General features: G+C 39.3%; 1 protein-coding gene across 1 annotated transcript; it reads right to left on the reverse strand.

The window, feature by feature from the left end:
- Window positions 1-40: 40 nt before the first annotated feature.
- MDH1 (malate dehydrogenase 1) lies at window positions 41-23,780 on the reverse strand. The gene is made up of 9 exons (XM_081253707.1): window positions 23,639-23,780; window positions 18,368-18,466; window positions 17,443-17,539; window positions 14,824-14,999; window positions 12,853-12,975; window positions 3,650-3,826; window positions 3,074-3,187; window positions 1,150-1,239; window positions 41-379 (listed from the first exon to the last, which is right to left on the reverse strand). Exons 1-9 carry the CDS (start codon window positions 23,639-23,641, stop codon window positions 254-256), a joined length of 1,005 nt encoding a protein of 334 aa, XP_081109833.1. The 5' UTR covers window positions 23,642-23,780; the 3' UTR covers window positions 41-253.
- Window positions 23,781-26,943: the final 3,163 nt, after the last annotated feature.

The raw sequence follows: 26,943 nt of genomic DNA on the forward strand, positions 1-26,943 counted from the left end.
AGAAACAAAATATTATCTAGAAATTAGAGTCTGAATCATCTTCATTTGAATATATGTTTATTTTAGAATGCGGCACTAACAGCATGATGATGAACTGTCACAAATCTGTACCAGGAAGCACACAATCTTTAAAGTGTGTTATTTTTCCACAAGTAATTTAAGTATAGCATTGTTTTATTTGGTGCTAGAGTCAAAGACGACATTTAGATTCTTCAGCTTTGGGACATTTAGTAACACGGAAATGATTGTCTAGTCAGGCAGAGGCAAGAAATTCAAACGCAGTTTCTTTTTCTTCTGCCAGTTCCTTTGCAGTAAGATCCATCTTCTCACGTGAGAAATCATTAATAGGGAGACCTTCAACAACCTTCCAGGTCTTATCCTGTTTGAAAATAATTGCAAATAAGAGATTTATAATTATTTTTTAAAGATTTTTTTTGATGTGGACCACTTTTAAAGTATTTATTGAATTTGTTACAATATTGCTTCTATTTTATGCTTTGGTTTTTTGGTCGTGAGGCATGTGGGATCTTAGCTCTCCGAGCAGGGATCCAACCCACACCCCCTGCACTGGAAGGCGATGTCTTAACCACTGAACCACCAGGGAAGTCCCAAGAGATTTATCATTAAGCTAGAATTGATGTTCCAGCAAGCAACAACTTAGTTTGAACTTAATCTAGAGAAGTATGTTTTAAAGTGTGATTCTAAAGAAGCAAATCAAAATTCAGATCTTAACAGATAATTCTGATGAAAACTCAACACTTGAATCTGAAACTCATTGAATCTAGAAAAAACTCTTTAAATGAGGCTTTAATCAGCAAACATAAAAAAGACTGACTTTAGTACAGTTATAATACAGAGCAACAATATTTAGAACCATTGCTTCATTTAGAAGTAATATGATATTTGTAGATATCCAATATTAGAAGCATAATAACAAAATGTGTCTAGTGGGGAGAGTTGCAACTTGCCTTCCAGATTAATTTCAACATTTTAGTGACCTGAAGTTGTGCTTCACATGATTTTAAAGCTGAGAAAAATGTCTAATTTAGTAAAGGAACAACTTTCTAGACTAAATTATACCATTATTAATAAAAACACACAACTGCTTTCCCAGTAGAGGACAGAGGAAAATAACCCAAAATACTTTACCTTGATTGTAACGGGGAATGAATAAAGCAGATCATCAGGAATACCGTAGGAGTTACCATCAGAGATGACGCCCATGGAAACAAACTCTCCCTGAAAATAACAAATAACAATGTTTTACATTCTCATGGTGCTAAGGGATTAGTTTACATATCAACTGACACATGAACTAACAAAATTAAACCAGGTGACATGTTCTTACTATGTGCCTGACTTCATTACCGTGTAAGGAACCATTATCAGGCACTTCCACAGTCAGGCAACTTTCACGGTTATTATCTTTTTCCACTCTTCCAATCTATGTGTGAAGTAGGCTAGAGAAACATAACTCTCATTTTATAAATGAGGAAGCTATGGCCCAATATAGGTTTTATAATTTTTTTAACATCTTTATTGGAGTATAATAGCTTTACAATGTGTTAGTTTCTGCTTTATAACAAAGTGAATCAGCTATACATATACATATATCCCCATTATCTCCTCCCTCTTGCATCTCCCTCCCACCCCCCCATCCCACCCTTCTAGGTGGTCACAGAGCACCGAGCTGATCTCCCTGTGCTATGTGGCTGCTTCCCACTAGCTATCTATTTTACATTTGGTAGTGTATATATGTCAATGTTACTCTCTCAGTTCGTCCCAACTTACGCTTCCCCCTCCCCGTGTCCTCAAGTCCATTCTCTACGTCTGCATCTTTATTCCTGTCCTGCCCCTAGGTTCTTCAGAACCATTTCTTTTTTAGATTCCATATATATGTGTTAGCATATGGTATTTGTTTTTCTCTTTCTGACTTACTTCACTCTGTATGACAGACTCTAGGTCCATCCACCTCACTGCAAATAACTCAATTTTGTTTATTTTTATGGCTAATATTCCATTGTATATATGTGCCACATCTACTTTATCCATTCATCTGTTGATGGACACTTAGGTTGCTTCTATGTCCTGGCTATTATAAATAGAGCTGCAAGGAACATTGTGGTACATGACTCTTTTTGAATTATGGTTTTCTCAGGGTATATGCCCAGTAGTGGGATTGCTGGGTCGTATGGTAGTTCTATTCTTAGTTTTTTAGGGAACCTCCATACTGTTCTCCATAGTGGCTGTATAAATTTACTTTCCCACCAACAGTGCAAGAGGGTTCCCTTTTCTCCACACCCGCTCCAGCATTTATTGTTTGTAGATTTTTTGATGACGGCCATTCTGACTGGTGTGAGGTGATACCACATTGTAGTTTTGATTTGCATTTCTCTAATGATTAGTGAGGTTGAGCATTCTTTCATGTGTTTGTTGGCAATCTGTATATCTTCTCTGGAGAAATGTCTAGTTAGGTCTTCTGCCCATTTTTGGATTGGGTTGTTTGTTTTTTTTTGATATTGAGCTGCATGAGCTGCTTGTATATTTTGGAGGTTAATCCTTTGTTAGTTGCTTCGTTTGCAAATATTTTCTCCCATTCTGAGAGTTGTCTTTTCGTCTTGTTTATGGTTTCCTTTGCTGTGCAAAAAATTTTTTAATTTGTTTATTTTTGTTTTTATTTCCATTTCTCTAGGAGGTGGGTCAAAAAGGATCTCGCTGTGATTTATGTCACAGAGTGTTCTGCCTATGTTTTCCTCTAAAAGTTTTAGGCCCAATATAGGTTTTAAGAAGAAAAAAGAGTCACCTCTACCATGTTTGCTAGGTGCTTTCCATATTTCATCTCATTACCCTCACAACCCTGTGAGTTAGATGTCATGTAAAGGATGATAAAACAGCTCAGAAAGGTTACGCAACTTTCCCAAGGTTACTCAGCTAGTCAGCAGCTGAGGTGGAATATGAACCTAACTGGCCTGACTGCAAGGCTATGTTTTTTTTTTTTTTTTTTTTTTTTAAACATTATAGCATTAAAGGACAAAAATAAAAGAGTGGCCTGTGCAATTCACTGAGTTCTCACCTCTGGGGTTCCAAACCAGATGTCTCTGACGTGGTCACAGATGGCTTTCGCAGCAGACATCGCACTGGACAGTTTTCGAGCCTTGATGACAGCAGCGCCACGTTGCTGCACAGTCTGGGTAGGGCAGGCAGAGACAGCAGTGTTATTCCTGGGGTGAAAGGCTGAGACCATAGCTTAATGTGTCCCCTCCAAAATCACTCAACTACTCCATGTTGACCTTACTAACCTATTTCACTTAGAAGCACCAGTCTTCCTGAAAAGTGAAAACTATAAACCTGCACAGAAAGTTTTACCACAATTCATACAAAGAAACAGATCTCTATAAGATAGCTGGATGACTAGAGGGTATCTAGTTTTTCCCACTTTAACAATCAATCTTGACGGTTACACAATAGATCAGATTGGATTATGACTGCCTTAGTATGACCCCCAAAGAAAATATGCACTCATCAAAGGCCTGCTGTCCTTGAGTTTCCTCCCACCACCCCTTGGGGACACACTCAGGTCAGTAATGTAGTGTGTTTCTCAAGAGTTCTTGATGCTTGGCTGTGAAGAGAGCTCCCGGCTTTTTCTCACCGTGATGAATTCTCCCTTGAGCCAGCTGTCATCTTTCAGAGCTTCATAAACACCAACTTCCTTTCCTTGCAGTTTCACCTTGGCATGGTTGACATCTGGATACTGAGTTGAGGAATGGTTTCCCCAGATGATGACGTTCTTTACATCATCAGAAATCACACCAAGTTTAAGAGCAATCTAGTTCAATAGAAAACAAATTTTTTTTTTTAATTTCAAATCGTGACCCGTTTGACAAATGTCCTTAAGACAAAAAGCCTCTGGGGCTTCCCTGGTGGCGCAGTGGTTGAGAATCCGCCTGCCGATGCAGGGGACGCGGGTTCGTGCCCCGGTCTGGGAAGGTCCCACATGCCACGGAGCGGCTGGGCCTGTGAGCCATGGCCGCTGAGCCTGCACGTCCGGAGCCTGTGCTCCGCAACAGTGAGAGGCCCGCGTACCGCAAAAAAAAAAAAAAGCCTCTGAAACGTCAAGGGGAGACAAGAGTTATTTTGATTTGGAAACAAACAAACAAAACCCCCAAATTTTATCACTTGGTAGTTTCCCAAAAGAGTTTAACAGTGTAAACAAACACTGAGCCTGAAACATTATAAGGTACAATATTTAAGTAAAATGCTTAAGAGTAAGGATCATCTTACAGTTTATGAATGACTTATTTGTATTGTAGATTTATGAAATATAAAACACCAAGCAAGAGGTTAATATTGCTTGAACACGTAACTGTGACCTTTGCTTTGTTGTTATTACTTGGAGATGACGCCTCAGCATTTCTGACCAATCAGGTATTTAGATACTTTCTCCATATTTAGGTGAAGCTTTTAATCTATACCTATATAAATTAAGTAATTTTCAAATAATCCTAAATATAAAATTTTGGAGTTGGAAGGGACTCAAATACCAAAGTATGGCTGTCCTCATTTTATAGATTAGAAAACTGAAGTTAAGAGTTTAAATACAAAATATATATAATACTAAAATTGTAACAGAAGTAACAATTTCTAGCTGTAGGTTCAGAAAGCACTTCAGGATCCTGCATGCCTTGTAGTCATATGAACATCAATTATGTTTTATAGTACAGTGGTACCAGAAACGGTTAAAGTTATGTTTTGAAAGATCTAAATAAAATCAGCTTGCTTACTTTGTTAATCACTTGATAAGGTAATGTGCGGAAAAGAAATTATGGTTAGTTGGATGTATATAGGCATACCTCCTCTTATTGTGTTTCACTTTATTGCACTTCACAGATACTGTGTTTTTGCAAATTGAAGGTTTGTGGCAACCTTGTGTTGAGCAAGTCTACCAGCACCACTTTTCCAATAGCATTTGCTCACTTCATGTCTCTGTGTCACATTTTGGTAATTTTCACAGTATTTCAAACTTTTTCATTATTATTATATTTGTTATGGTGATCTGTGATCAATGACCCTTGATGTTACTATTGTAATTGTTTTGGGGTGCCATGAACCCTGCTCACATATAACAGTGAACTTATCAATAAATGTTGTGTGTGTTCTGACTGCTCCACCAACTAGCTGTTCCCCTTTCTCCCTCTCCTTTGGGTCTCCCTATTCCCTGAGACACAAACAATACTAAATTTAGGCCAATTAATAACCCTACAGTGGCCTCTAAGTCTTCAAATGAATGGAAGAGTTGCACATCCCTCACTTTAAATCAAAAGCTAGAAATAATTAAGTTTAGTGAGGAAGGCTGAAAGCAAGATAAGCTCAAAGCTAGGCCAAACAGCCAAGTTGTGAATGCAAAGGAAGAGTTCTTAAAAGAAATTAAAAGTGCTACTCCAGTGAACACACGAATGATAAGAAAGTGAAACAGCCTTATTGCTGATATGGAGAAAGTTTTAATGGTCCAGATAGACGATCAAACCAGCCACAATGATCAAACCAGCCACAACATTCCCTTAAGCCAAAGCCTAATCCAGAGCAAGACTCTAACTCTCTTCAATTCTGTGAAGGTTGAGAGAGGTGAGGAAGCTACAGAAGAAAAGTTTGAGGCTAGCAGAGGTTGGTTCATGAAGTTTAAGGAGAGATACTGTCTTCACAACATAAAAGTGCAAGGTGAAGCAGCAAGTGCTGATATAGAGGCTGCAGCAAGTTATGCAGAAGATCTACCTAAGATAATTAATGAAGGTGGCTACACCAAGTAACAGATTTTCAATGTAGATGAACAGCCTTCTATTGGAAGAAGATGTCATGTAGGATCTTCAAATCTATGGGGGAGAAGTCAATGCCTGGCTTCAAGGCTTCAAAGCTTCAAAGGACAGGCTGACTCTCTTGTTAGGGGCTATGCAGCTGGTGACTTTCAGCTGAAGCCAATGCTCACTTACCATTCTGAGAATTCTAGGGCCGTTAAGAATTCTGCTAAATTTACTCTGCCTGAGTTCCATCAATGGCACAACAAACCCTGGATGACACCATATCTGTTGACAATGTGGTTTGCTGAATATTTTAAACCTGTTGAAATATTCACTGTTGAAACCCAGTGCTCAGAAACAAAGATTCCCTTCAAAATATTACTGCTCATTGACCATGCACCTGGTCACCAAGAGCTCTGATGGATAATGTGCCTGCTAACACAACATCCATTTTGACTTTCAAGTGTTATGATTTAAGAAATACATTGCATAGGGCTTCCCTGGTGGTGCAGTGGTTGGGGGTCTGCCTGCCAATGCAGGGGACGCGGGTTCGTGCCCCGGTCCGGGAGGATCCTGCGTGCCGTGGAGCGGCTGGGCCCGTGAGCCATGGCCACTGAGCCTGTGCGTCCGGAGCCTGTGCTCCGCAGCGGGAGAGGCCACAGCAGTGAGAGGCCCGTGTATCGCAAAAAAAAAAAAAAAAAAAAAAGAAATACATTGCATAAAGCTATAGCTTTCAGAGATAGTGATTCCTCTTATGGATCTGGGCAAAGTCAATTGAAAACCTTCTGGGAAGGATTCGTTATTTGAGATGCCATTAAGAACATCTGTGATTCCTGGGGAGAGGGCAAACTGCCAACATTCATTGGAGGAAGTAACTGCAGATATGGTGGAAACAGCAAGAGAACGAGAACTAGAAGTGGAGCTTGAATATGGGACTGAACTGCTGCAATCTCATGATAAAACTTTAACGCATGAGGAGTTGCTTCTTACGATGAGTGAAGAAAGTAGTTTCTTGAGATGGAATCTACTCCCAGTGAAGATGCCGTGAAGATTGTTGAAATGACAAGAAAGGATTTAGAATATTATATAAACTTAGTTGATAAAGCAGTGGCAGGGTTTGAGAGGTTTAACTCCCAATTTTGAAATTAGTTCTACTCTGGGTAAAATGCTATCACACAGCATTGTATGCTACAGAGAAATCATTTGTGAAAGGAAGAATCAATCAATATGGTGAACTTCACTGTGGTCTTATTTTAAGAAATTGCCACAGGCACCCCAGCCTTCAGCAACCACCACCCTGATCAGTCAACAGCATCACCATGGAGGCAAGACCCCCCCAGTCAACAAAAAGATGAGGACTTGCTGAAAGCTCAGATTATGGTTAGCATTTGTTTTTCTTTTAGCAATAAGGCCTTTTTAAATTAAGGTATGTATATATTTTTTAGACATAATGCTATTGCATACTTAATAGACTACAGTACAAATACAACTTTTTTTTTTTTTTTTTTTGCGGTACGTGGGCCTCTCACTGTTGTGGCCTCTCCTGTTGCGGAGCACAGGCTCCGGACGCGCAGGCTCCGCGGCCATGGCTCATGGGCCTAGCCACTCTACAGCACGTGGGATCTTCCCGGACCGGGGCACGAACCCGTGTCCTCTGCATCGGCAGGCAGACTCTCAACCACTGCGCCACCAGGGAAGCACCCAAATACAACTTTTATATGCACTGGGAAACCAAAAAATTCATTGACTTGCTTTATTCTGATATTTGCTTTATTGCAGTAGTCTGGAACCAAGCCCACAATATCTCTAATGTATGCCTGTAATTTGTTCCTAATTAGATAGCAGAATTTATAATGATCTAGAAGAGAAGGTTTTGGAAAAAAAATTTTTAAAAGCTGATGTATTAGGGTGACATTGTGAGTGATTTTTCTTTCCTTTATGTTAAAATAAGAATGAGAGAAAAAAATAGTTGTACCAGAATCCACAGCTTTTGCACACATAAATAACAGCAGCACTGCATCAAAGCTCTGGTTGTGTATTCACCATGTAGCAAAGGGAATACACACTGATATTTTAAAGAAATTTTAAAAACAAGGATACCAATAGCCCCAAACTGGAAACAGCTCAAAAGTCCTTCAAGAATGGTTAAACAAAGTGTGGCTGCTAGCATAAATGACGCCATCTCAGGCCCTTACAGTTTCTTCTATCCTTTAAAACTGACCTGTGAAGTGAATCACATCAAGGGCTTTGTAGTTAATAGATACTGTTCAATAAACATTAGGACCAGGTAGCCTCTATGCTCTGCTGGTCCCCAAACAATGATGAAAACCTTCCTTGACATATTCCTGGCGCCCACGAGACTAGTTATCCATTCATAAATCTTAACTTAGAAATGCGTGTCCTGTTTCAAAGCACCTACCCCCATACCCTATAGAATCGTCCCCATGGTCCCTCTGCGGTATGAAGTGCAGCTGCAAATGCTTCTGGATCATTGTCCACCTGATCCTGATCCCACCCTATGAGTAAGTTACCCTATAATAAACTGATCCATTGGTTATATGGAGCTGCCTGCCTCATTTTAAGGTCTCAAAAATACCTTCTCAGTTTGGTGGGCACTTTTTGTTCCCTCCGTCCTCCAACACCAACCGTGGTACATTCATACAATTAAATAAATAAATGGAATAACAATAAAAAGGAATGAACTACTGATACATGTAACAACTTGGATGGATATTAAAGGCATTAAACTCAGTGGGGAAAAAAAAAGTGTCAAAAGGTTACTTACTGCACAGTTCTATTTTTAAAACATTCTCGAAATGACGAAAGTACAGAGTTGGAGAACAGACAAATGGTTGTCAGAGTTTAGGAAAGGAGAGGGAGTGTGTAACTATAAAGAGGCAACATGAATAGGACTTCTTTTGTGGGTGATGGTACAGTTCTGTTTCTTGAAACTATGGTGGTTATAGTAATCTATATATATGGTTAAATGTCATAGGCTCATCCATAAAGACATACAAAAACTGCAGAAATCTGAGTAAAGCTAGTTAACAGTGTTGTGTGTAGTTTAGTCAATTTCCTAGTTTTGATAATTCTCTATAGTTATGTAAGATGTCACCACTGGGGGAAGTGGGTGATGGGTACATGGGATTCTCTGTACTATTTCTGCAACTTCTTCTAAGTCTATAATTATTCCAAATTAAAGAGTAAAAAATAAAATGACAACCAACCAACCAAAAGGAATGAAGATTAAAAAAGCCATTACCTAAAATGTTTGCAATGCCTTGACTCATCTTCACGGTAATTTATTCAGTCAGTAAGAAGCAAGTTGTGATTACTTTCACTGACCCTTAAAATAAGTCGAGACTCATTTCTTAAGTCCTCAAATAGATTTTAAAAATAACTTAAAATTCTTTGTTCCTGACATTTAAAATCACTTCTGATCTAAACCCTGCTTCATTTAGAGTTCTGCAAGTATTAGGACTATTAACTACCATATCAGTTTTCACAAATTAGTTGGATGGTTGGTTTCTGGGGTACCCAGCTACTGATCTGCTTAGTGGTTGGGGTAGAGTGGTGTGCTGTGCAGTGAGTACCATTTTCTGTGTGTGCCATGACCTGAAAGGACTTGCAAAGGACTTGCTGGCGTCATTGAGAAAAAGGAATATTTATACTGGGGTGACTGAGCCAAGATGTATATTATCAAGAACTTAGAAACCATAACTCTGCTGAATGTCAGTTTCAGCTGCTCCAAAGTACAGTGAGGACAAACTGCCTGCAGGCCTATCCTCCCTACAGGAGGCTCCCCTTACTTCCTGTGTCCTACTGGCCACGTCCTCTTATTCTTTAGATCTCCTGAGCTAATCCACTTCTGTCTGGATAGCAAAGGCCAGTACTTTGCACCCAGCATATATAGTTTCTGAGAATATCATGCATGTCAGAGCTAGTCTAAACTACCATGTATCCAGGCTAGCAGTTCCTTGCTCCTTCAGACACTTCACATCTGTCACACAGATCTGTTAAACAGTTTTTGATTCATTGTCCAGCTCTAGTAATTTTCTTCTTTCCGATACCACCTAACTGGTTTCATTGCCAAATTACCTGGTCAGCAGACAACATACGTAGCTCTGGCCTGCAAATACACAGGGGATTTCTGCAGGTGATAAACAGTCACTAGGTAGCTAGGAGCTCTGATTTCCAAAATAAATTATGGAAGACTAGTATCCATTCATGTAAGAAAAATTAATCTTTGGGTTTGTTACTTTTCTCACTGGATTAATAGCCTCTACAGCAGAAGGAAACTTCTAACAGCATTCATTGTACCAGACTGGCATGGTGGAACACGTGCCAAAGTCAAAGTATGATGAGATGGCTCCTTCTTTCCTCACTCAGACTTTCACCCCGCAAGGAAAACTGTTGCAGGCACTGGATCAAAGTATTATTTAGCTGTACTTCTGGAAGCAGAATTTTCCAATGCCTGCCTCCACCAAGGCCTCAGGTCAAACAGCAAAGATGGAAATTTGTCGGTGTCATCATTTTACCTCTTTTTTCCTGTTGTAACTAAGTGAATTGGCATCTGGTAATCCAGAGTCCACAGATGCAACAACTATGATGATCATCTTTTCCTTCCTAACTGTTCTACAGTACCCCAATCTCCTGCCTCCAGGCATTCAAACAAACTCCCATTTCTTCCCAGCCCCTGGACACTGGCTAAATAACAAGGAAAAAGACCCAGCTCACAGCCCAAAGCCTCTCAGGAAATATTTGCAATTTAAGCTTGTTATCCAAAGACCTTCTAAATTAACTGAGAGATTTCTGAGGTGTGACTCTTTTCAAACCTTGGTTATATCTCTCTTAATCATCATCATTATGAATAATAACTATAGCAGCCAACCTTTACTGAGTTTTTACTATGTGACAGGCACCAGGATAAGGTCTTAACATAGATCTTATCTCATTTAGTTCACATAACTACCATCTGAGGTAGATTCAATTATTATCCCATTTTATAGCTTGAATATACTTTCTCAGGGTCACAGAGCTAGTGAATGGATTAAGTCACTTGATCCCATTTTGTAAGAACACACATGAGGGTCCTGAGTCAGGCAGACCCTTTTACTGACTCCGTCATTTACTAGCTGTGTGACTTTGAGCAGTTTCCCTGACCTTTCTGGGCTTCACATTTCTTATCTGTAAAACAGTAATAATAACAGATATCTCATATGGCTACTATGAGAAGTAAATGACAAGTCAGATGTAAAGCATTCAGCTTAGTGTAGAAACTTAAATGTAAATACTTTTCTCCTTCACTGGGCCCTCCAGAGCTGAAAGCTCTTAGTTTAAAGCAGTGGTTTTGTTAGCCAGACAGTAATAAGGAAGGTATGGGGTCAAACTAGAGTATGTCATGTCTTGCAGGAGTAGAATACTGGGCAATAAGAGAAACTGTAACATGCACTAGACAAGCTTAGGTTAAGAAATAGTGTGAATTTCAGAACCCTTCTGTTCTAAGGAGATTGGGAGAAAGGTGAGCTATGACCTCCTAGGTCTTCATGTGGAAACAAAGAATAGGTCTCAGTAATTAATGATTTTAGAAAGAACAAAGAATGCAAGAACAAACAACTGTTATTAGGCATGAGAAGTAACCATAGCAAAGATAACAAATCAGTTATAAAGACTCCCTGTTCTGTCCTATTTCGAAGGTAAAGATCAGCCTGAAACACATTCTTGAGCTGTTTTGCAGCATCCAAAACCCCTCAAGCACTCACTCAGTCACCAGATTAACTGGAGCCTAAGGAATGAGCCTTTGCTGACCCTTGTGATTTCACTCAACTAGGTACCTGGATTTTGTCAACCTAGGGTGACCTTTGCCTCATTTTAATGCTAAAATCTCCACCCCAAGGGCTGGAATTTCTGCCATTTTTGAACATGCAAGGCATGTATGTTTGAGCATGTTGTTGTACTGTGCAAATGCATCTAGAACTCCACGTTTACGTTGAAGATTACACTCACCCTTTCATGAATATACATGTACCCTTAGCTTAAAATGTCCCTGATCTGGCTATTTGGAGAGACAGTGCTTTGAGAGCTATCTACCTGTTTCCTTACTGTCACAAGGAATAAACACTTCTGCTTTGACTGAAAGTACTTGGTATATTCATTGGCGATGCACCCCAAGTGATGGACCCGCTGAATCTGGTAACAGTTTTTCAACTTAGACCTCACACCATCATTTGGTAAAAATAGTTTTCTTGAAACTCAACAATGTTGTCTTCTCTAGAAGAAAAAGAACTAAATTCATAGACCTATCTAGCAGATGAGCTATGGATAAGGAGGATGGTCAGAAAGGTGCTAGGGAAAAGGAAAGAGGTTATGTCCAAAACCTAGAACTTTGTCATGACATCTAAAGGCACTGGGATTGTCTAGATCTGAGAAAGCCTAGGAAACTAGCACAGATGAGTGGCATGGCCTCTAACTAAAAAAAAGCTATTGTTAATACCCTGGTCACTGACTGCTTAGCATATTTATCTAAGGCTCCAAGGGATACGGAAACTGGATAACAATTAAAATTTAGCTACTAAGTAGTGAAAACTAAGAAATTTTATGGAAACATGTAGAGTATGAGGATATAAAAATGAAAATGAAATTAAATATAAAATTAAAATCAAGCTTGAATGCTTAGCAGTAGGGAAAAAAGCAGAACTACATATAACATACAAAGCTCAAGTTTTTCTATTATAATCTCCTATACATCTGACAAAAATAATTTGTGTGCCATCATGTGAATTATCTATGCTAATGACTAATTTTTAACCACTGTACTAAGAGGACATTAGCAATGATGTGTAATTAAAGTTAGGAAATGAAATATAGTTGAGAAAATTAAGTACAAAGTTCAGCTGCTTTAAGAGATTAGATTTAAAGATGTCCTAACAAATTGGAATAGCTTCCTACTAAAACAAAACAACAAGAAAAAAGCACAAACTATCATTCAGCTACTTTAAAAGTGAGAGAAAAAGGGTTTAAAGTTGAACATTCATAAGATTTGAAAAGGCATTTTTCTTACCTGAGCTTTAGCTCGGTTGTGATCCAAACGAGTTAAGCAACTGAAGTTCTCCTTGGGGATGGACGGTGCTGACTTGGAGGCAGTCAGGCAGTTGGTGTTGGCCGGGTTTCCCACCACGATAACCTAGGATGTAGGTGAGGCACAGCAGAGCTACAGACCATAACTGATTAACTAAACCAACTTAGAATATGACTGACATGTAACACATAGCCTTCATATCAAGTTTGTGTAAGCTAAGTATGTATAGTTATTATTGCAGTTTCTAGTTTCTAGTAGGTTTCTATCCTCCGTTCTAATAACTTTTCCCCCTTGTTAATATTTGGTGCGACTACTGAAAACATTTACTAAAACCACTGTTATGTACACAAGTCATTTTGTTTTCTGCCAAAACAGAGACAGCATTTATCTAGTTGCCATAAAAAACTAGTAACCTAGGGCTCTATCTCAGAGTTCTATTCAATCATAAAAGTTTTCCTTCTTATAGAAGTAGTCCAAGAAAGAAATTCTACTTGAGAAGTTTACTTTAGGACAATGATTTGCCCTTATGAATGAAAAATGTTTCTCAGTCTTGCCTAATCCTAAGAATTAACTGGGTTGGTTGCTAAAATACCAGGTCCCAACATTTCACACCCATTGAATCAATCTGTAGGAGAAAGCACTTCAGGCTTTTTTCTTTTTTTTTTTTTGGAGGGGGTAGGTATAGGATGCAGTGAATTACAATACAGCATAGGAAAATGTATACGTGAACATGTTTTACAAGTCTTAAAAATCTTTAATAAAATGATAAAAAAAAACTTACTGTGAAATTATATCAAACTTACAGAAAAGCTGTAAGCATATTACAAAGACTAACTCCCACATTACTTGTACCCAGATTCTCCAATTTGCCCCATCTCTTTCACTTACTGTGCACGTGCACATGCGCGTACACACACACACACACACACTGCCCTTAGTCTTTTTTTTGGCCTATTTGAGAGCAAGCTGTAGATATGATACTCCGCTATCCCTAACTACTCCACTTTCGGTGTGTATTTCCCCCAAGAAAGACACCTGTGGCTAAGACGCAATTACTATGCAAGCAGTACTACAACTCCAAGCAACCCTGTAATTTTTTTTTTACTAAGAGACCTGGGGATTTCTACCCAACTCATTTCTATTATTTTCTGTTAATGACTACAGAAAATAAAAGTTAACTATTTGAAATAAAGTCTGCAGAAAGCAAAAATTCAGGTGTCTATGAAGTATTATAAAAGATAGAACATTATAAATGGCAACATTAAAAAAACTTATAAAATTTTCTTTTACCTTTCTTTGAATTCAGAATTGGGTGGAAGAAGTGTATCAAAATCAGAAAAATCTCTAACTAGCAAGCCCTTTTGCTATGACAATTAAGTTCTAGGTAACTGATACTTAATTGGTAAAAGGAGGCTTTACTGTAATAATAACACAAATTTAGAAACCAAAATAAATAGGTTGAACACAAAGAGACAGAATAGGAAGTCATACTGACTCAGCTCCTCAAGAGACGAACATATCGAAATTCCTCTGGAGAAAAAGTGAGCATTCAGAAGCCCCTACCTCCTGTGACTAAGAACAAACCCAGCTTACAGCCATCTCCCTTCACAATCACAAACACAAATCCAAATGTCTGAACAAATAGTCCCACACAGCTAAAAGGCACCAGAAAGTTCTGTGCCTTCTCTATAGGTTTACAAACTAATATTAAATCTCCATGTCATGGTAATAGGCAGAGTATTTTTGAGCCCCTCAGAATACAGATTTCTACACTATAGGAACAAAACCTAGAAAGGGAGGGCTAATCGAGCAAAACTCTGTATCTGTATTTACTGACCATCGCACAGAACTGGGAAAAAAAAAAGGCAAATACTTTCATTTTCACTCAAATGTTGAAAGCAGAAGTTTCAACTGCTGATAATGAAAAACCCAGTAAAATACTGCATTGGTCACCTTAACTGACTTCTTGGCATATTTGTCCAAGGCTGCACCCTGGCATTTGAAGATTTTCACATTTGCTTTGAGTAAATCTTTCCTCTCCATGCCATCCCTTCTTGGCATGGAGCCCACAAGAATGGCGATATCCAGGTCTTTGAAGGCAATCTCTTCTTTATCTGTTGCGATGACATCTGTGAACATGGCAATAAATATGCAGAGCTACTTAAAGGCCAAAGTCTGAGGTTCTCTTTTTCATACTGAATCTACCCAGTAACTCTTTCACTTTGTAGCAAATGTTTACTTTTACAAATCACATTGATCAAAGTTTTAGGGGCCTAAAAAAAGAAAGGCAATATATTAATTCAACAACCGTAACATCAGCAGAAATGTCAATACATTTATTTTGCTTTTCCTATTTCAATAATTATCTTAATTTCAAAACTCTATAGCTTTTATCTTTTATAATGATGCAAGGTAACTTTCAAGGCAACATTAATTATTCACATTAATTACCACAGATAACACAAAAGAGAAACTAATTCACCTAATTTTTAAGTCATAATTACTTTAATTCTAAGATATCAATCAAATTAAAACAATGCTTATTGAGACGTTCTTGCAAGGAATAACACTAAGAGATTTCTTTTGTCAAATTTAATTTTAACACTTTACACATGAAGACAATGAGGCTTAAAGAGATTAATTAGCTGCCTATCAAAAAGGAGTGGGGCTATAAGTCAAGATTGGTCCAGATTTCAACCACTAAGCTGCAGTGTCAGTCCAATACACCACCTGCTTTTTGATTGAAGAACATACAGTTGACCCTTGAATAACACAGGTTTGAACTGTTCAGGACCAGTTATATGTGGATTTTTTTCCCACAGTAAATACTACAGTACGTACAATCTGAGGTTGGTTGAACCTGTGGATACAGAGGATCCGTGAACAGAGGGCCAACTATAAATTGTACTCGGATTTTCCACTGCAGGGAAGACTGGCACCACTAAGCCCTGAGTTGCTGAAGCATCAGTTATATATCATGGCTTTCTTTTGGTGACTGTATTAAAAAGGCCATATGCTATAGACTGAATGTTTGTGTCCACATAAAATTCATATGTTGAAACCTAATTCCCAGTGTGATAGTATTAGGAAGTAGGTCCTTTGGGAAGTGATTAGGTCATGAGGGGGACCCCTCATGAACTGGGATTAGTGCCTTTATAGAAGAGGCCTCAGAGAGCTCCCTCACCCCTTTTGCCATGTGAGGACACATGAGAAGATGGCTGTCTGTGAACCAGGAATTGGGCTCTCACCAGACACCCAATCTATTGGCTCTTTGATTTCTGACTTCCCAGCCTCCAGAACTATAAGAAATAATTTCTTTTGTTTATAAACCACTCAGTCTATGGTATTTTTGTTATAGCAGCCCAAAGGTACTAAGACAATCAGGATACAGTGTTGTCACTGATAAATTTTTAGACCAGGAACTTGTGTCAGTCAGGCTTCTGTAAGTCCCCAAATAAGTATACATAAGAGCACCAGCTGGAGAAAAAATATCCATCTTCTTCCCAGCCATGCACCCTTATCTGCTGAACCTTCTCTTCCCATCATATTCACAGCTGACCAAGGACAAGCCAACTGTAACCTGGGCCCACTAGAGAGAGCAGAGGGAACGCTGGTAGAGAAGGGAATAAAAATGGAAAAAGCGACAGAGGAGGTTGATTTGGAAACAGTGCGTGAGGAAGGGGAGCCAGCAGAATAGCTTGGACAGGGTAATGCATTCTCTTACATAACTAAGCAACCAAATGATTGAGATGGCAGAGTACCCCTTCTACTAAATGTTTATTGAACAGAGATATATGAATTTTGAGCATTGTTTCTCTTGGGCGTGTTTACATTTTTGATTTGTGCAATCCTCTTTGAGAGTATTATTAATTAATCCTTACCCTCCCTCCCCCCAAAAAAGATGATGAAGGTATAGCTAAAGAAAAATATTCATATTAGTTTACAACCTGACCTAATATTTTAATGAGCCTTTCAACCAAATTTAGGACTTCCGTCTTACATTTGTTACTTGTTCATTGAGTCTCAAAGACTCTTAGCAGAACTCTTTCTCAAACCATGGCTTTAGGCTTTCTCAAACCATGTAGTATATGATTAGAACAATTTATATTACATCTTAACCTGACAACTGGCAGATGGGGTGGGACTATATATGGGGACCAACTAATTTCTAGTCCCCAAGCAGCATATGGTTCTGGAAAACATCATTTAGAGTTGAAAAAGTTCTCCATTACAGGACACTATTATTACTATTTAAATAGAATTTAAATAATAACACAGGGTGGACAAACTCAGGTGGATAACCCTTGTGCAATATTATACTTAATTGGTAAAATAAATTACATATAGGCATGTTGGGAAAAAAGCATAATCTTTTATCTTATACAGGTTATTTCACACTTTTACCCTTATTTATTCTTGGTATATATCTTAACAAGTAGTTGTAGTTCAAAAAACAAAAACTTTTTATGAAATAATTTCTAATTAAGAGGCCAGTTAACAAATCTCTAAAATCTGTTTTTTTAAAGATGTAAAATACTATAAAATCCCTTTCTCCTCCACTCCCCAACTCACCTTTCAGCAGGGGAAGAGCACAGTCTTGCAGCTCCATCAGGACACCATCCAGGACACCCATCATGGGAGTAATATCCAACAGCACGAGAATGATAGGCTGCCAAATAAACAGCAAGGACAGCATCTGTCAGTGTAGGTTATGTCATTTAGTCACAGAAAAAGTCCTTTCACAGAGTTTTTGCTAATTCGTGTGTATATGTGTATAATTCCCATTAATTAGTCATAATTATTTTAGGAAGTCAGGTGTCTAACATCAGGTGTCCTTTAAAAAGGAATGCTATAAAACCAGCAACGGTTTGCTAACAGACACAGTAAGAGGAATCACCATTACTGAATTTTAAAGGAGTACATGGAAGAAATATCAAGTTGAAGTGACATGCCACACCTTGCTGTTGTTGTTGATGGCTGTATATCTAATTTCAGTTCACAGAGAGCTAAGCACAGTATCTGGCATGAAGGAAGAACTTGATATCCATGGGTGAAGAGAATGGATAAATGAATACTGTATGAAAGGATTTTAGTGTACATTAATCAGACCTGCTGGAATAGGGGGTGCCTGCTTCAAACTGGGAAGCCTATGTGCCTGTCCAACTCTTGGGTCTTAAGACCATTTATGAATAAGAAAGTGCTGATTCAGCAACTTTCTCTCCCACGTGACTCTCCCTAACAGTTACTGTCATTATACCTGCTGGCTGCACCAAGTCAGCTTAACAGTAGGCGGAATAGTTCTAATTTGCAAAGCATTTACAATGCCCAGAGAGGTGCATATAAATAAGCTACCAGATTCCACTTATAGCCATGTGCCTAGTACATTCGTTGGGATTATCCATTCCTTTACCATTTAAACATTTCTTTGCAACTAAATACAGGGTTTTATTGAAAATGTTCTTACTTTTACTTAAGATTTACAGACACTTGCCCCTACCTGGTCTTTACCGAAGACAGATCCATTTCCAATACTGTATAGTAGTGAATAAGCAATTTGACCAGCTGCTCCAGTCACAAGGACTCGGATTGGTTCAGACTGTAATGAAAGAGACCCATTAACACGTTATTAAAAAATGCTATTTTACCCTAAAGATATTCAGAATTTTCTCTATAATAAGACAACCACATACTTTAAAAGCTAATGTAAAATTTTAAAGACTCTTCGCATCTGGCTTAGTAGAAGACGTTTATCCCAGACTTGTCCCAGTAAACACAGCATGCACAAAGCAACTAAGCAACTTCTGGAACATGTGTCCTTTGGTTGCATATTTATGTGGTGTTATTTAACTCTCCCTGCTATCTTGGATTTACTTACAAAATCTTATCCATCTTTTTTAGGATATTTTACCACTAAAATAGGCCTAACGATGTTGATGTGCGTTATGTGATGATACAAACCCTGGCGGCCACTAGAACCTTACAAATCCTCTTATGCAAATCCCCCACTCCCTTCCGCTGAAAAGAATCCTTCAAACCAGTAAGAGGAGTAATAGCGGTTAAAAATTTCCATTTAGGGCTTCCCTAGTGGTGCAGTGGTTGAGAGGCCGCCTGCCGATGCAGGGGACACGGGTTCGTGCCCCGGTCTGGGAAGATCCCACATGCCGTGGAGCGGCTGGGCCCGTGAGCCATGGCTGCTGAGCCTGCGCTCTGCAACGAGAGAGGCCACAACAGTGAGGGGCCCGCGTACTGCAAAAAAAAAAAAATTTTTTTTCCATTTAGAAGGAGCCAGAAAGTTTTTATAAAACTATTAATCATGATTCAACTTAACTACTTGGAGGAAGAAAAAATAAGCTTATATTTATTTAAGGAGAAAGAAAAATGAAAAAATGTTAGTATCTGGATTGTAAAAAATTTTAGCATTAAGTAATAAATAACAGTAGCAACATGTGGTAACAGTTGACAACATGATTTTAAGGGAAAATTAATATTAAAGGGGAGGAAGGGGAAAAAGTACAAAGAACATATTAGTTATAATAGATGGAAGTCATCTTACAGACCCTGAATAAAATATGAACATATGGACAAAAAATATATATAATTCAAAGTGACGCCCCTGAGTCATTAAAAATAAGTTAAATTAAGCTCAGAGAATTAAAAAGATAGAAATATTTCTATTAAAAAGAGCTGAACAAAAATGCCTGGAAACTTAATGGGTAAGTTTAATTAGATGGAAAAATTCAATCAAGGGAATTGTTCCTTTCTCTGACAATACTGGGTAAATGTACTTCCACTCTGTGTCACCTCTACAGTTACCCATACTAGAGAAGTGGCTGAAGTGACTGGGGATAGAGGATTAGATTTCTTTATATTTAGAATTCCCTCTTAGAGAGGGGTCATGCTTCTAGTATAGAAGGAGACTATGACCTGAAAAGTTCCTTCTAACCTTCAAACGCTAACCTCTGGAGGTCAGCAGCACTTAGCAATCTGGTACCCATAGAATTCAGAGGAAGAAAAATCTCAGGAAAGTGTCAACTGTTGTAGAGAAATGCATCTGAACACGGCAGACTATGTATGTGTTTCTTCTTCAGAGAGGTGACCAGGGTGAGAGTGGAGAAAAAGGGAAAAAACTATGGAGAGTTTCTTCCTGACCTTCTGGGTCTCTTGCCCATACTCTTCACCAACTTCCCCCTATGCTTTAATATCTGTAAATATACAAAATACAATAATTCCCCCAATAATCCAATTTTAATACAATACATATTTATGTTCCCAAATAGACTTTAGGTTTATAAAGAGCACTGTTATTGTATATATTTATTTTCTATCACATGGTCTTTACATGTTTTAAATTCTGTCATTTTCCCCTTTCCTTGAAGTATAGCAGGTGAGGAAAAAGAAACAGAGGAAGAAATGATTCCCCCTCCCTCTTTAGAATGCAAGCTCTTTAAGGACAGGGGCTTTGTCTTCTTTATTTACTGTTGTATCCCAGCTGCCTAGAACAATGCCTGGCATGTAGTTAGAGCTCAAACATTTGCTAAATCTCAAATATTTGCTGGATCTTGTAAAATTACTATCAAAACCTTGGAAATGTAAAAGAATTGTTTGGAAGCAAACCCAACATGCTTTAAAAAATCGTTTTATTCATATATACTTGCATTGAGAAGGCTGGAAATAATGACAATAGTTCCAGCTATGGTTACCAAAATTATTTATGTCAGTAGTTCTAATGTAAGTCTTCTTTTGTTACATAACTTGTACTATTTTAGGCCAGAGACTCCATTAGTGAACCATATGCAAGAAACAAGAGGATAAGCCAATTTTTTAAAACAGGGGGCTAGAGGCAGTAGAGTGTGACAGTTAAAGAGATGGTCTCTAGAGCCAGGCTTTCTGGTTCAAATCCTGATTCCTCAACTCAGCTGTATGCTCTTAGGCAAGTTACTGTATTGTTTCTCCATAGTAAAATGGAGATAATAATAGCAGCTACCTAACAAATAAGGTAGTCATAAGGATTGAGAGAGTTAACATACAAAGCAGTAAGAACAGTATGTAGCAAGCACTATAATTATAGGTCTCAGGTTTTTCCTCTAAGGACTCTTGTAGCCTGTGGCTGTTACTCTCCACTAGACTGTGAAACTTCCGGGAGAACAGTCTGCCTCTGACTCAAATTTGCACTCCCATATAGCATTCAACAAGGATTTGTTGGATGAAGGAAAGTAAGAGTTAAGAAAAGCATAAACACATGTTACTTCAATGAAAGCAAGCTACGATAAGCAATGAGGGGAAAAGTAAACATTACTATCTGTAAAGCTTAACCTCCCAGAAAGTCAGGTAGATGGTTAGAAAAAAATAGTCAATTTTAGGCATTTATTTTAGCTACTAAAAAAATGGGTTCAAAGTACCACAGTCCCTAGTGAAGGGGTTGTGGGCAACTAATGAACAGGCACGAATTTCACCTGAGCAGTTTCCTTCTTCTCTATCACTGAGCAAATTATTTTCACAGGTAGGTGATTCCATCTTGTTAAGAGTAGTATCAAGCCTAGTGTCTGAAATGTCTGGTGATGAAACAGGAAAGAAGTGCCTATTTGGTTCTGTCTGCTCTTTGCAACGTTGCAGTTGAAAAGCAGGAGGGTGGGAGATTCCCACTGACATTTTCACAATGTTACAGTGTGAAGATAGGTTACTATTCTTTGCTTAGATATCTGGGCAGTCTGCCAAGATCCAAGGAAGGAATGTCTTTGCTCTTGGCAGGGCACTAATGACCTTCCTGCAGATGCAGGCTCTGTCTTGGGCATGTGTTCAAGTCTCAGTTGTAAAGCTTGAATTTAAGTGTTCCTTCTGTTATTCTACAGAAAGACCCATGTGTTCCTTTTTTACTTTCTCATTTATATATATTTCTGTAATATAAAAGACAAACAGTATTCAGATTCCTTCATACAGTTTATTCTTGTTTGTCATTCCCTATGGACACAAGGAAAGAATTGACTCCTTGAGAAAAACCTGATTTTAATAGCTTACAAAAGATGGCTCTTTTCTAACTCAGTGATTGTTCACACACTCTCCTGAGGAGGCAAGGAGATTGAGTCATGTGAGAATTTGCTGGCAGTTTCAGCAAACTGGCAGGGGGGTTCTTCCTCATGGACATTATTTGGTGCTGGAGTGACCTTCTTGGGGTGAGGCCTGGCTTGATATACTGTGTAGAAAAACAAAGCAAGAATGGGGGCCCAGGAGCTTTCTGTGACCTTGGGAAAATCATTTGACCTCACCAGGTTATGTTTTAAGATTAGAGGAAATAATTTCCAAATTCCCTTCCAATTCTAGAATTACAATATTCTTATTGTAAAACCATCAAGTAATATAAATGCTGATACATAGTTTAGTTTGTATTTGCAGTATGAGCTTGTATCTTCATCCAGAACCTCAGCAACTAAAAATAAAATTTCAGAATGACTTGATATGTGTCTGAATGATACAATATGGTAAAATGGAAAGTATGTGAGATCCTTGGGGGCAAACTGTTGTATGACCTTGAGCAAATCACATTCTTTTTGGGTTTGAATAAACTCAATTTTAAGATGGTCAAGATTTTTTTTTAAAAGGTTCCATCCAGTTTTAAAATGATTAAGTCTGAGGTTCTCTGATAATAAGTACCTCTGCTTTCTTGCTAAGATTACTAGGTCAGAAACCACTGAAACCATCATTTAAATGACTAATTATGTTATCTGACAAAATAAGTAGGAAACCTAGGTTTAACACTTACTGAGAATTGGAAGCTGTCCCTACTGGCTCCCTTATGAAGGTGGAAGAAGTAATCCCCTTGCCCTGAAAACACGTCTTTTCGGGTTCTGGAAATGTTCCAATTCCTTCAAATATTTTTCCACATTCCCCACTCATTTTAGTATTTTGAAATAACAGAGGAAAAACCGTTTCAACTACAAATACAAGTAATGAAGCAGTCTCTCAGTTTGATGTCAAATGTCACCTTCAAACAGCATGCTGATTACTCCTACGTCAGTACCCTCACCAACCTCCCTCCTCCCTTTCAGCAGAGACAAGATGTCCATATCTTGGGATCCAAAGCTTCATGACACGATGGTTTTATTGTGTAACATTTAAAAGTAGTGGTTCTAGAATTCCTAACACACAGATCAGTAAAAAAAAAAATGCACTAATTATTTGGCTAGGGGCGCCGTCACTGCAACATGTCCAGGTACAACAAAAGGAGATCAACGAACAGGTTTTAAATAACATTTCGTGAAATTAGATATGGCGGAAACACTTCTCCCGAAAACGTAGATCGCAATCCAGAGCATCTGGTAAGCACTACCTTTGCAGTGAGGGCCTTCTGCTTTCAAGGGCTTTGTGACAAAATCCCTTAAAAACACTGTGGGCTTAAGAGGAGAAAAAGAGGTTAGGGTCCAACACCCCCTCCCATTTCAAACCTTATCGTCCTTATCAAACCCCTATACCGTGCTTTGGAGAAAATCCGCAGCTTCGTATTCTGTACCCTCAACATGCAGAAGGACTGAGATCGCGCCTCTCCAAGGACAGCGATGTCTCTAAAGTCCTTCTAAGAACCCCCAGCTGTAAATCAACCCCTTCCCAATTACCGGGTCCCTGCGACAGTCCCCAGAAGATGAGTCGGGGCTTTCCAAAGGGAGCGAAGGACAATCCCTTTCACAGCCTTCCCCCAACAGTCCTTCAAACGCAAGAAACTCCACACACGGGCGCGAAGGCCGGAGGTGGGCAGCATGCAGGGGCCCACACTCACCATGACTGGGAACTGCGCGGACACTTTTCTGCACCTGCAAAATGAGCTTCAGGGAGTCCGGTCACCTCTATCGCGGAACCGACTCGGAAAAGGCGAGTGGTGTTAGAAAGAAAAGGCTCGGCTCCCGAGCGCGGAGCCCTGTGGGAACTGTAGTTTAAGCAGCCCTGATTCTGGCGCAATCTTCAATGGATTTCCTTCGAGTGTTGAACTACACTTCCCGAGGTCAGAGGGTCTTCTCACGCCCTGCTCCTTGCGCTCTCCGCCGATTGCAAAGTAGTTCCCGAGGGCGGGCCGCTGTGATTGGAGGACGGCGACGAGCGGAGGATTTGGGCTCGGGAGGAGAGGACCTGCCGGATGGCTCCCAGCAATTGGCGAGAGCAGAGGCGCGTGTAACTCGAGGGTGGAGAGACAGAGCCCTTAGCTCCAGCGCTCTCCCGTAAGCTGCTAAGACTTTATCCTCCCCTCAAGGGTAAACGTGGGAAGTAAAGAGACCTTCCGCTGCGTAAAGCCGGTTCGACCCGGAAACAAAATCTTTTTAAAAACTATTCACAGTCTGCGGGGGCGGGAGGAATTGAAGTGTAGAGAAGACTGGACGGCTTCGCAGGTTGCTAAGCGACGAGGTGGGAGAACACGCGCACGCACGGGCCGCTGAGGAGTACCTGAGGGATCCGTGGCGCTGCAGCTCCGACACCTAGGCGACCGAGCGAACGCGCAGCGTCCTCACGGGTCCTTCTTCACCGCCCCGGTAGTGTCCAGTGACGCGGTAAGGGGTTTGCAGGGACGCCCCCTCAGAGGCGGCCGGGAGCCGCACATCTTCCCCACTCCGGAGGCAGGTGAGTCACCGCCCGAGGCTAGGGTCTTTTGACCTTAGGGTCCGGTGTGCGGTTGTGCGCCGTCCCGCGTTGCCTTTATCGACCCAGGTGCTGATCTGCGCGGATGCCCGCGAGCTCGCCGGTCCCTCTCTGCGCTCATAGTGTTCGGGCAACAGTGTTCTGGATGGCGTAGTGCCCTGAAGTTCACGCCACCTCCCCGCAGTAAGATACAGCTTTTTTCAAGTTAAGTGAAAAATATTGAGCTCCAGCTTTGTGGGAAATGAGCCCCTCCCTTCCTAGAGTTCACAGTCTAACTTTTTCTCTAAGTCTTCCGTGAATGTTGACACTTTTGTCCGTTCTTTTTTGGAAACTGGGTGCTTTTTAAACCATCTTGACCTTTAAATTATGCCAAACCTGCATTTCTAAGGAAAGCGTAGCAGCTGAATGTATTTGCAGTCAGTCAGAATGTATTCGCAGTCATTTGGGTATTTCAGTCAGCCTCAGCTGGTAAAATAACTTAACGAGGTTTTCGTTTAAAATTAGTACTGCCAGGAAAATTGTGCTCTCTGAAACCTTGTTTCATGTGGATATTAAGAGGAAGATGTGATGATCTGGAATAGCATATGTGTAATGAAATGAAAGAAATATCTATATTAAAAAACATTGGTGTAACTTCTGGTTACACTGGTAATTGAATGCCAAGTGGTATCTTTCCGTTTTTCTCTTCAGTTTTGGAGGGTTTGCTATTGTGTGAAAGAAATAGAACCTTACTTTCCAACTTGATCTATCAGTAGCATTTATCATAGCTTAATGACTCTCTCCTCCTTGAATAACTATTCACGTGGCTCTCAGACAGCATATTTCCTGGTTTTCCTGTATGTCACTGGTTGCCCCTTCTCAGTGTTCTTTGCAAGTTCTTTTTCACCTCTGACCTCTTAACCTTGGAGTGCCTGTATTCTGTCTACACTTAATCCCTTAGTGATCTAATTCATGAGTTGCATAGTTTCAAAATGCCACTTCTATGTCAAAAACTCCCAAATTTGTGTCTCATCCTGAATTCCAAACACCTGTGTCTCACTACTTTCTCGTTATTTCTCTTTAGAAAACTTGAGTTTCTAATATGCATCGTTTCCACTATTTTACAGTGTTTTCTACTGAGCAATTGTATGTAGAAGTAAAACACCACACCCGTTGGTACAGATAATATGACCTGTAATTTCTCCAGTTCTAAGATGTTCATTATGGATGGTGGGATTATGAGATTTCAGATGGTAGAGTAGTGAAGAGTATGGATTGGTTAGATGAAGACTGGTGTGATAAATTGGCCAGGAGGACATAGAGTAAGGATTTTAGGATATGACATTCTGCTAGGCTCTGGGGATTCAGAAATTAATAATACACAACTGCTGCCTTTTTAGAGCCCCAGTTTAGCCGGGAACACAGATATGTAAACCCATAATGACAACATGGTGTGACCTGGTTAGTAATAGTTAGGTAACAAGTAAGTAACTCTGGGCTGCCACAGTTTCACAAAGGAGGTGCTGTCTGAATGAGGACAAATGGATGTTTCTGCCAGGCAGCTAGGGTGGTAGGAGGTAGAACCACTTTGCAGTGTTGCAGGTCGTGTTTTGGGTTGACATTCAACAATTTGCAAACATATATGTGTTAAGTCCCTGATTTTTTTAAAACTAAGGCTTTGGAATTGCATTGTCATGTGGCTATTACATTTAAATTAATAAAAATTAAATAAAATTAGCGCACAAGCATTCCTTTTTCTCTATATCCTCAACAACACTTGTTATTTGTTGTCTTCTTGATAACAGCCATTCGTACAGGTGTGAGGTGGTGGTGTCTCCTTGTGATTTTGATTTGCATTTCCTTGATGATAGTGATATTGAGCATCTTTTAGTGTGTCTTTTGGCCATCTGTACATCTTCTTTGGAAAAATTTCAATTTAGGTCCTCTGTCCATTTTGTAATTGAGTTGTTTGGGTTTGTTTGTTTTTTTGATGTTGAGTTATATGAGTTCTTTATATACTTTGGATATTAACCCCTTATTGGATATATTGTTTGCAAATATATTCTCCATTTAGTAAGCTTCCTTTTTGTGTTGTTGATGGTTTCCTTTGCTGTGCAAAAGCTTTTTAGTTGATGTAGTCTCATTTGTTTGTTTTTGCTTCCCTTGTGTGAGGAGGCTTAACCAAAAAATATTGCTAAGCACTGTTGGTGAGATTGTAAATTGGTGCAGCCACTATGGAAAACAGTATGGAGTTTCTTTAAAAAATTAAAAATAGAACTGCCATATGATCTAGCAATTTCACTTATGGGCATTTACCCAAAGAAAACAGAAAAACCAATTCAAAAAGATATATGCCCTACAATGTTCATTGCAGCATTATTTACAATAGCCAAGACATAAAAGCAACCTAAATATCCACTGATAGACTAATGGGTAAGGAAGATGTGGTATATGAATATTATTCAGACAAAAAAA

The sequence above is a fragment of the Mesoplodon bidens genome (genome assembly GCF_964165515.1).
Source record: "Mesoplodon bidens genome assembly, chromosome: 14".
NCBI classification, from domain to species: domain Eukaryota; kingdom Metazoa; phylum Chordata; class Mammalia; order Artiodactyla; family Ziphiidae; genus Mesoplodon; species Mesoplodon bidens.